Source organism: Agelaius phoeniceus, chromosome 5, assembly GCF_051311805.1.
Source record: "Agelaius phoeniceus isolate bAgePho1 chromosome 5, bAgePho1.hap1, whole genome shotgun sequence".
NCBI lineage: Eukaryota > Metazoa > Chordata > Aves > Passeriformes > Icteridae > Agelaius > Agelaius phoeniceus.
The window spans coordinates 23,486,983-23,498,384 of NC_135269.1; the positions used below are offsets into that span (position 1 = coordinate 23,486,983).

The 11,402-nt window shown below is 46.4% G+C and overlaps 1 protein-coding gene across 4 annotated transcripts; it reads right to left on the bottom strand.

Annotated features, from left to right (window-relative positions):
• Nucleotides 1–167: 167 nt before the first annotated feature.
• JOSD1 (Josephin domain containing 1) lies at nucleotides 168–11,188 on the bottom strand. Of its 4 annotated transcripts, none has more exons than XM_054632382.2 (5): nucleotides 10,973–11,188; nucleotides 9,447–10,258; nucleotides 4,119–4,247; nucleotides 3,813–4,007; nucleotides 168–2,592 (listed from the first exon to the last, which is right to left on the bottom strand). In XM_054632382.2, exons 2-5 carry the CDS (start codon nucleotides 9,629–9,631, stop codon nucleotides 2,493–2,495), a joined length of 609 nt encoding a protein of 202 aa, XP_054488357.1. In that variant the 5' UTR covers nucleotides 9,632–10,258; nucleotides 10,973–11,188; the 3' UTR covers nucleotides 168–2,492. The 4 variants fall into 4 exon arrangements, with proteins under 4 accessions (XP_054488357.1, XP_077034688.1, XP_077034687.1 ...); XM_077178573.1 differs by lacking the exon at nucleotides 10,973–11,188 and adding an exon at nucleotides 10,653–10,745; XM_077178572.1 differs by lacking the exon at nucleotides 10,973–11,188 and adding an exon at nucleotides 10,524–10,703.
• Between the last annotated feature and the right edge of the window lie 214 nt (nucleotides 11,189–11,402).

Genomic DNA, 11,402 nt, shown 5'->3' on the forward strand with positions numbered 1-11,402 from the left:
GGATTTCTCCATTTCATGCACAGCCTGGCAGTGTGGAAGGGACCAATGTGGCCTTGTCACCTTCAGATGGGTGGGGAAGCCATGTTTGGCTTAAGGGAATTCTGGGAGGTGATCCTACCTCAGCACCAGTGTCCAGTGTTCAAGTTTCTTAATGCACAGAAACGTGGTGGTTTTATAACGAAAGAAAAAAATTTATTTATCCTTTACATACTTTGTTACAGAACAATTCAATTGAACATACAGAAGTGATAGGACATTTATATGGAAACTTTTTTTTCCCATTTTTAATATTTGGTTAAACAAAATACATCTCTGTAAACAAACCCAAGACAAGGCTCTAACAAAACCAAACAAGCAAGAAAACAAAGAGGGGCTTCCCCGCTCCCGAGCAGTGGGACTGAACCAGCTCACCCACCCCCGGGCAGCCTCACCTCCCACAGGGATGTGATCACACACTTTCCCTTTACCTGAGCAGCTGGATCACACTGTTTCTCCCCCGGGAAAGCAGCTGACATACAAGGAGAGGAAAGCAGCCCCAAAGTATTTTAAAACATCTTTGCATATTGTGCACTGATCCATTGGCTTGCAGTTTCCATGCAAACAGGGTTTTTCTCCAAAGTGCAACTTCAATCAGCATAGAAAATGTTGCTGTTGAGATTTATATTTTCCCCTCTTGAAGAAATGGCTTCAAGTCAGGAGCAGAATGCCTGCAGGCTGAACATCCTGCCTGGAAAGTGTTTAAAAACTCTGCCAGCTGGTATTGGTCATTGGAATGTGTTACGAAATAGGACTTTTTAAAATGTAAGAGCCATTTGCCCTTGACTGTGGGAGGCTGTGCTCAAAGGACTGCAAAAGTGCTTGCCAGATGTCCAGGGGTCAGCAAACACCATCGTCCTGTCGTCATGTGGCCTCTGTTCTCTGTTGGGACGGTGCCACTTTGGTGGTCTCTGAGGTTCGAGCACCTGCTCATGCATTTGCAGAGCTCTGAAGAGAGAAATAACTGAGAAAAGGTCATTACAATCCCTCCTTTCACCAGCTCAAACATCAGTAATGAGAGTTTCCTGCATGGTGGAACAGGATCCTTTGAGCTCCATCAGTCCCAGAGGTTGCTGTTCAACCAAGACATGTAAAGATGGAAGCAACCAGCAGCTCAGCCAGGAAGTGCTAAACACAACAAAGTGAGTTCCAGATTCAGCATTTCCGCCTCCTGCCATGGAAGGCATGGCTGAGCTACAGCTCTCCTGGGTGATTGGGAAACAGCTGGTGGAGATTCCTCTTAGTGTCTCCGTGTCTAGTTTCTCTTCCCCATGGAAGGCAGAAAAAAGCAATTCACCCATTAATGGAATGTTTGTTGGCCAATGCTAAAGGAGAGGTTGGTTCAACTACCAAGCCAGGGTGTCTCCAATGCCTGGAAGTTCTGGTGGACCCTCTGCAGCTCCCAGACCAGCAGATGGTAGCAATAAAAGAGCAAAACTGACTGCTATAAAGGCTTCCCTCCTCAGCCCATTTTTATTTTATAACTTGATCTCTTTCATTTCACATTACATCTGTGACTGTGGGCTGGACTTCTGGAGAGTGGAAAATAAAAGGGAATTAATTTCTTTGAAAACCTCTTCAGCTTTATTCCTCTCTCCAAGGAGCCCCTAAACTACTGGGTGACCATGCAGAAAACCAAAATAACTGTTAAAAAATAGTAAAAAAACCCCACCATAGCACAAAGAAACCCAAGCAGACTGTGGCCTCTCTCCAGTCCAGAAACCTGATACTCCTCAGTCATCCTGTGCTTGCTGTTTCCATGTCACCTTAGCCAGACACATACTGCCAAACAACCACTCACCACATACATAAATCCTTGGAGACCCTGGGGAAGAATCCTCTAGCTACCCAAAGAATTTCTTGGAAGATGACTCTGGTTTTATTACTGTTTCTTAATTCCTGGCACAAACCAGCCCTAAGAAGCAGAGGGTCGTGCTGAGCACCGTACCATTCCTAGTGTTCTGAGTGTCCTGAGAGACCCTTAGGAATTGCAAATGTCTTCACAACAATTTGTTTTGGAGGGAGAGAACTGTAAAGAGGTGGCAGCGTGCTCAGTCCCTGCTCCTTCCTGACAAGCCCTGAAGGGAGCAGTGTCCCACCACACACAGCCTTGAACCACGTGGGGAAATGGAAGCCCGGGGTTTCCAGGCATTCTTTCTCCCCAGCCCAGTTTTTCAAGAGTGCAATGCCTTCCAGCTGGCCGGAGGGCACTGCAGCTCATCCATCTTGCAATTAAAGTGATTGGCTTCCAGTTTCCTCTGCTCTGCCCTCAGTTCTTCCCCACCCACCACCCCAATGTCCTCTGCCGTTGCCCTATTGCACCAAGGAAGGAAGAGAAGAGCCTAACAAAGGAAATTCCAGACGAAGAGAGTCGGGGCACCCATTATGCAGGTTTTAGGACATCAGGAGTTTGGTAAAGGGGAAGAACTGTAGTGGGAGGACAGAGCTGGCCTGGGTCACACGTCAGCTCTCCAGGTCTGATGTGCTTCCACCTCCTCTGGCACCACCAATAGGAGTTCACAGTTCTTTCCTCTCAGCTGGTGTTTCAAAAATTTCCTATAATAAAGAGAAATAGAAACAAGTGCTACTGAATGTAGAACTTCATCATCTACAACAACAATTAAATATTATCTTAACTTCAGCAGAGATGAGTGTATATAGATGCCACTTTATTACTTTCCAAGGCAAGAAAAACAGAATTAAAACCAAATTTAGTTTCTTCATATTTTCAAGATCAAGAATCCCATCTTAACATTAAATAATTCCAACAAATCTGGCAGAAAAAAAAATCTTTTTATTCTAAAAATAGAACACCCCATCACACAGATGTCCTTAGCAGCAGTGTACCACTTGGTCATTTGACATGTTTTTTTAGCCCTTTTCTGCACATAAGCTTTTTCTAATACCAAACTTGGATTACTGCCAATAAATATGAAAAATCAACATTTCCTCCAATATCTTTTGGTCCAGATTTCCAAAACTTCCAGAAAAGAAAGCCCTAATTTATTGCTGAAGAACAATACACCTAGGATAAAATCCACCAGAACCTCTGCACAGTAGTTTCGCAAGACTTACTTTACCCCGGAAATTTACCAAAACTTCAGTGGCACGGCTGGCTCTGCAAACACTGCACATGTGCAATCCCCAGTCCCTATCTCAGAACAAGACTAGTCAAGGAAGCAAAGCTGCTAGTAGGATTTATGGCATGATGGAATGGAAGCTAAACAGCAATCAAGAGCAGGTGAAATTTTACAAAGCATTTACAATGACCTTCTTGTGTTAAGATTGAAGAGGGAAGGGGAGCCAAACCAGAAGGGCAGCGTATGCTTACATAGGAAAAGTGATTCCTAACAAACAACTCTTAGTGCTCTCAGGGATAAGGCTGCACTTTTAGTCTGGAAAGCCTTTTGCTGGAGACATGCAGATTGTTACTAAATAGGCAAAGAATGCTGATACTGTCATGTTCAAGGAGGGAGCAGGGCACAGCACATCGTGTTGCAGGCGTCCCCCACTAATACCAGAGAAGGCCTCTACCTTTGCCACAGACAGAGCCAGACACATAAGAGGCCAAGTCAAGCTCTCCTGAGCTGATAGAGACACCATTGCCAAAAGCATTTCCCTGGCTTTACACAAACGGGGCATAAATCCAAGTGGAGGCAGAAGAACCTTATTACTCAAATTTTTACAATTGAAAGTCAGCCATACACGTTTCAATCACCAACTGTTTAAGGACAGACTTCTTACCTCCAACAGGGACGGATTAGAGGAAATCCTACCTGAGCTCACTTTCACCTCCAATCCACTCGGGCACCTTGAGCTTGGAATCGAGGTTGTAGTAGGTGCCTCCCACCTCCCGGACACAGATCCAGTGCTGTCGCTTGAGGGGGAGCTTCAAGGGGCCCCAGCAAAGGCTGGAGGGCAGATTCATGATGAAGCCCATCACGTTAGACAGGGCAATGGCGTTAACATCCCTGAAAGAGTGCACAACATCAACCAGATTATGTTCTGGTGCTTTCACTTCAATCTCTTTCTCAAGTTTCACAAAGAGCAGCCACCTCCAGAATGACACAGCTTCTCAGTACCTGCGCTTATCCCACCAAACCGCCTCGTAGCCTTTGGTCTGCAGTGCTGCCATAATCACGTTCACATCATAGTTCCCATTCCCCAGCATGCTCTTCTTGTGGGGGGTCACCATGGTGTTGGGAGACAGCCTGCAAACAGATGGGGAGACTGCTTAGCAGATGTTTGTTGAACCTGTATTCCACAACCTGATATATAACTTGAAGTCCATTTCCAGGGGTCTTGTGTTTAAACACAAACTATTCCGTGCCCCCCTTATCCCTCATCAAATGGGCTGAGGAAACTAAGTGATGCATTAAGAATAACTTTGATGTACAAAGCCTCCAAAAATCCTGCCTTTGATGCAAAAGAAATCACAAAGCTCTCTCTCCCTGACCCCTTGAACTGGTACTTCTGAAGGATGCTTCAATTATGATTTTTCCTCAATTTACAGTCAGAGTAAATACCAGTTTGCTATTCAGGACAGCGGCTATTACAATTTCAAGAGTCCAAGAGTCAACAGCAGTCTTGAAGACTGGATGAGAAAAAGAGGCATGGGAGGTTGGCTGCAGGAAAGGTTGTTCTTCCTCCTCCTCCACTGGAAAATGAAAGAAGTATTCAGACACAAAGCTGTGAAGATACTTGGGGTTGGGAGCTTTCCAAAGCTGGTGTGGTTGCTAGATGGTAAAAAAATATCTGTTGCTGTAGATAACTAAACAGATAATCCTGATGCAAACAAATCTCTTCAGCTTCAACCTGTAAGTCTGCTTAGACATCACTTGCATTACTACAGCATCTAAAAATGCAGAACCACAGTCCATCACGTTCATACAATTGCAGAATATCCTGAGTTGGAAAGGATCCACATGGAGTTCACTCCTGGTCCCAGACAGGACAGCCCCAAGGATCACACCATGTGCTTGACAGCATTCATTCAGTCCTAACTCCTCTTCAACTCTGTCAGGCTTGGTGCTGTGACCACTTCCCCGGGGAGCTTGTTCCAGTGCCCAACTACCCTCTGGGTGAAGAACCTTTTCCTAATATCCAAAATAAACCTCCTCTGACAGTGCCTCATGCAATTCCTTCAGGTCCTGTTACTGGTCACCAGAGAGGGGAGATCAATGCCTGCCCCTCCACCTCCTCTTGTGAGGAAGCTGTGGGCTGCTATGAGGTTACATGCCAAAAATACATAACAGCTTTTGCACAAGTTCAGATAATGGATGTGAGACACAACATGGAGATGTGGCAAAAAAGCCTGTTAGCCACTTTTATGGTTTTACGTTTCCCCCCTCTGCCTAAGAAATTTTGTAAGGAGGGAAAACAACAGGATGTACTATTATGAAGATGACAGCAGGAAAAGCAAGCACGGGGAAACTGGGAGCAGAGAACAACAACGTCACATAACACCAATCCAAAGAAAGTCAAGCCTCAGATGAGTTCTGTTGTGATGGGTTGACCTTTCTATTGATAAGGACTCTATTAATTCTGCTAGTGCAAAGTTCAGATTTCCTATCATCCAAACATCTGTATTTTACCTGCCTCCTCCTCCTGTCAACTGTATCCTCAAAAATTCTAATATTTCTGCACATATTTTGATCAGCCTTTACCACACTGAATATTCTGCAGGCATATTTCATCACTGGAAATCCTTCAGCCCTTCTTCATTCCTGCCCTTCTTACCCAACAAATTATATTTCTTTAAAAAGGTGTCCATGCAGCAGTGGTGGAAGATGTGGAAAATTATTTTTAACTTTAGCACGATAGTGTTTAATCCCCATCTGTGATTAATGCTTAGTTTTGTACCATACAGTACCTTGTACAAATTCCAGAGATTAATGTGGTTTTATGTTAACTCCCTACATCTGTGACTAACAGTCTTGTATCAGCTAGTGCTTCCTTATTTACCTATATCAGCCACTAGGATGTACTAGCAGATGTCTTAGTTTTGAGAACAAAGATAGAATGCCAGGGCAAAGAATGATAAGAGAAGTGCATCATGACCTGACAACATACTTGAGATAGTCTCAAGGTGAAAAGATTCATTAGAAGATCCAGAACCATAAATGTAAACTTTGGGGAATGGGATGTTCCCAAATGACCACCAAAGACTCTCAAAAGACCTCTACTGATATCCAAATAAATCCATGGAAACAATTAACATATATGCATGTATTCAGGAAATATAATGCACCTGTAATAGAAATGCAGTGCATATATACTGGTTTCATGCATATAACCTGGTCTGATTATATGACTAGTAGACTGCTGGGTGCACACATTAGGTGGAGCGATCCCCGTGCATGCTGAATGAAGTAATCTCAGCTTTCTTACTTATCCAGCTGTGGAGAGTTCACTTCCCAGTTTTCAGTGACACCCTGACAGCATAAGGCATTTTACAAGAAAGCAGTGGACTGAGTAGAAAGTTTCAGAGCAACCAAGGCTGGAGAGGCTAGAGATAGGCAGCCTTTGTTTTGTTTTGTTTTTTTTCAGCTGGAAGTTTTTCTGCAGTGGAGCAGTCTGCAGCAGAACTGTCTGGGAAGCGTGTTCACTACAGAAGGGAGAGGAGTCCACAATACCATGCTAAGAGGAAAAGCTGTTAATATCCACCATGGGGCGTATTTTAGGGTGTATTTTACTAATCACAGAGATAGAACCTGCAGCTTGTCACAGCTCTTCCAGCATCTCTATAAAGCAAGATCACTTGGCTATGCCTAAATCAAGATCATTGCTTCAACCTACCAACTCTCCTAATCCCCACAAGCAAAGAAAACCTTACAATCCAGAGAGCCCTTTGGGCTGCAGAAGCACCCTCTTACAGCTCCACTTTCCAGACAAGTTTATTCAAGAGCTGAAAGAACACATTTATCTTTGTTCCTTCACATAACTTCCAGAGCCCCAGAAATGTGATGAGGTGACCAGCATGGGCAACAAGAAACTGGCATGTGTGAGCAAACTTGGCCCAAAAACCACCTCAACATCTTGACCCACATATACCCAAGGAGGGTCCACAATCATCAGCTGAAGGATTCTGACCAGTAAAGGAATTAAACTGTTGTTTTGATATTTTTTATCTAGCCACTGAGCTGAGGAAGACTGACAAAGCTGGACAGAAATCCAGGTAAATAATCCTCCTGATCTTTCTATCAGAAACTTTCATCAACATGTTGTCTTAACACAAGGGGCTCCAAGATTCCTGCAGCTGTCTTTCCTAATCAGGTCCCAATATGCAGACTCCAGTGAAGCGAAGAGATTTTGTTTGTATCTCCATGCAACACTTGGAACATGCAATCATACTTCCTGCAACAAAAGCCAGAGGAACATCAAAAATGTATTTCTTGTTTTAGAGGAAAGAAGAGGGAAAGACTACACAATCAGAGGGGGTGTCCAGACCAAGTTTCAGCACATGCTCGAGATGATAATCATCAGACTACCCTGGCCTTACACAATAGGATGCAGCAAAAGGGAAGCTAATGATTAAGCAATGTGGTTCAATCATTCTCCAAGGAATGTGGTAAAAGCTAGAGAGCTTAAGTTTATTTGTGATTTTGTTACCTTATCAACACCAGGTTTAAAAATCAGACCTCAACATTTTTGCAGGTTATTAAAAATATTCATCCATCCTTTATCAATACATAGAATGTGAGTAGACACAGGAAAAGACAACTGACATAAAAAGGGCAACTAAATTCACACTTCTTCAAGGCAAGTCAAAGAGCTACACACAAGTAACCACCCAACAGAAACAGAAAGGCAGTGGCAATTCTTTTGTATAACTTATAGCTCATCCATTTCCAAGAGGAATATCCATGTGTATTTCCATACTACCATGGAGCTGAATCAATCTGTGTATCTTGATCTGAATATTAGGATGGAACAACTCCAGGTTGGAATAAAAGACAAACTCTACCTTCTAGGGAAAGAGGTCCAACAAGATTAATATCCAGTCTTTTTCTGAGAGGTTTCATGCTGCACACTAATTCTGTCTCACCAAATGCAATGAAAACCAACTAATTAGATCATCACACTCCTTCTACCACATGAACTGCCTTTGTTTGCTTCAGGCCAAGAGCAATCCAGCTGTGATTAAGATTCTGACAATTGCTGCTCTGGAACAAAACCACAGTGTGTTTACGCTGGACAAAGAGTGCCTTGAGCCTGCCATGGGCCAGCTCCACTCCACCAGCAGGAGTTTTATCTGCAACACTACAATAAATAGCATTTCAATTCGATACTTGTTATTGTCCTTCACCACATTCTCTGCCAAAGACAGGAATGAGTTTGATGAGTCAAGCACCAGTTTCATAAAATTGCCAGTTTTCAGGAGAGCTGCAACAGGCCCACAGCTCCCTGTCATCAGCACAGGGTACCATGACTGCCTCATCCCACAGCACGTGCTGCCGTGATGTGCGATCTCCCGCTTGTCACAAACACAAGATGCTGGCAGCTGCTGGTAACAGGTATTCAACCAAAACTTACACCATGTCTACAACATCTGCAGGTTGCCTATCAGAGGAGAGCCCCTTTCCATCATTTCCTTTATCATCACTTAGATTCATCAGCAGTGGGTCACCAGAACTCATAAAGGCTCACACAGGAGAATTTCCATAAAGCATCAAAACACCATAAAATAAACACTGAGCAAAATATGAGCTATTGCACAGGCCACGTTAATCATTTATATTCATCCCTGTAAAACTCAAACCTACTTTATTAATTATCTGAAGTTCCTGGGAAACATTTAGCAATGCCACAGGAAACAGGCATCCAGCTACTGAAATTAAAGCCAGTTTGAGAGAGTACAGAGAGTCTAGCTGCATGGAAAAAAAAGCCCATAATATTTGAAGAACTTCTCTGAACCTCTTGAATAAGAATCGCTCATTTGGCAAAACTCCTAATTTCTAAAAAACTTACAAACGTTGCAGTACTAAGTCAGTAAGTAATTTCTGCTACCTTCATTCCCCCAAGGCAACCCCCAAATCCATTATTAAATCTAGGTAACTTATGTACCCAAGTGAGGGGCAAAAATATGGAAGACAGGTAGAAGAGGCATTAAGGTGAGTAGAGAGGAAGATAACACTCCAACCACAACAGCACCTACAATAAAACCCTCGAACCCAAAGCTGGCAGCCAGAACAGGTTAAGAAACAAGTAAAATGAGAAAGCATTTCTGCATGGAGGGGCAAAAAAAAAAAAAAAGGCTGGGGTTAAAAAACCAAGATACATTCAGTTCAAAGCAGTGGCACAGTCTGAATCCCTCCTTTTCTTTCTACTTCCCCCCAGACAACACCCAAAAATCCCTCCAATCAGCTGAGGACAAGGGGAAGCTAATGCCAGTACAGAGAGCATCCTACCTCTGGAAAATCTCCTGCAGGGTTTCCCTAGTGAAGGCGTTGCTGTCCTGGAAGACATTGTTGAGGGCATGGAGGGCACACAGCTCCCTGCGTTGCTTTTCATGGTAAATGTGCTGTGGCAGTTGCTGGGATGGCTCTGGCGATTCCGATTTTGTCTTGTCACCTTTCCATGGCACACAACTCATTTTCTCGATGGGTGGATGGGGAGTAGGTGGTGAAAAATGAAGGAGGCTGAAGTTTCTGCCCCCACAGTCACAACAGCAGCCCACTGCCCCTTTCTTTTGTGGGCTTTTTGAGGTGCTTCCAGCTTACGAATCCTCCTCTTGTGCTTCAGTTTACTCAGTAATTGCCTCTGACAGCTGGTTTTAAAAACCACATGAAGATCTGCAACCTCCCTCCTCCCATACCCCATAAAATGTAGTATTTCCCTCCCCTCCACAGAAAAAAAAAAAAATTAAAATGTCAAAATATATAATTCTCCTTAGTCTCAAAGTACCAGCTGCAATTTATCACATCGTTCCTTTTCTTCCATCTCCTTTGGTCAACAGTGCCACTAAAAAAAGTACCCAGACCAGGTAACAGGAGAGGCCTACCCCCAAAGTGCCAAAGGGAAGAAGATGAAGCCAGCACCGGGTACTGCCTATAGGAGCACAGGGTGGTTAAGCACTTATCAGCTGCATTCCTCCATTCCTTTGGGAACGACTGAATCCCGGCAGGAAGATGCCAACAGCTCGGGAAAGGAAACCACTTCTTGCTAGGCCACGAGAAACCCAAGTCCAGGCTGCGGGGAAGGCGACTCCTCACAGGTCACCCTGCGCTCCGACAAAGGGAAGTCTCCGTTAGCAACCAGAGGCAGCCCCAAGTCCGTGGGAGCGAGGGTAGGGCAGACGGGACCAGCCCCACGGCCTGCCTCGCACCTCTCCACCCCGCCCCTCCCCACCCTACGCCCTCACAACCACCACCACCAAAACAACAACAACAGCAACAGCAACCCAGACGGGAGCCGCTTCCCACGACCGAGGCCCAGCGACCCCCGCAGCCCACCGCGCTCAGGAGAGGCCCCCGTTTAACCCCCACCCAGCCCTTCGGGGCTCGCCGCTGGGCCGAGGCGCCCGCCCTTGCCCTCGGGAGGGTTGGAGGGGCCCCGCCGGGCCGGGCCGGGCCGGGCCAGGCCAGGCCGGTCGGGTCCCGCCGACGGCTCCTCACCGCCCGCTCGGCCCCCGGGGCCGCCCCGCGCCGGCGCACGCGCGCGCCGGGCCCCGCTCGCGCCACTCTCGCACACGCACGCACACACGCGCGCCCCCCCCGCCCCCCGCACGCGCCGACGTCGGCCCCGCCCCCTCGACGTCAGCGGCAACACAAGCCGGGACAGAAGCGAAAGCAGCCTCTGAATAAACAAACGTAAATCCCCTCCGGCTTCTTTCTGTGCCACTGGTTGGCGCCTGTGGCGGTGGTGCCACAAGCGTGCGTGTGGCTAGGCGGAGGAACAGGACAGGCAGCTTTCCCCGCCGCTCTGCAGGGGTCACCTGCCCGTCCGCAGAGCCCCTCAGCCAGAGGGGTTTCCTCCTTGGCGCTGGCGTCCTGCTTGGAGGCCCTCGCCGGCGGTCTGAACACTGTGGGCTCGCATGGCCAGCAGGCGTAGGGGTTTTCTGTAGGGAGCCCTAGGCAGTAGGGGCGGCGGGGTCCTTTGCGAACCTCGGGAGCTGGCGGCACGACGCGCCGGGACAGGAGGTCCCGCGGACTGCAGGAGCAGGCGCACTCCCACCCTGCTCCATTGGTTGACACAGTTATCAGTAAAAAATCTCCTCTTTCTCATTGGCTAGTCCGAGAGAATGCCCTCCTACCAGGGCGGGCTCTGTTGCAGCACTTAATCCCACCCACGCCTTTGGGATCCCTTATTCGATTGGCTGTTGAGGTTGTTTGTCAGGGAGCCCAGGTCTCCTATTGGACAGCGGA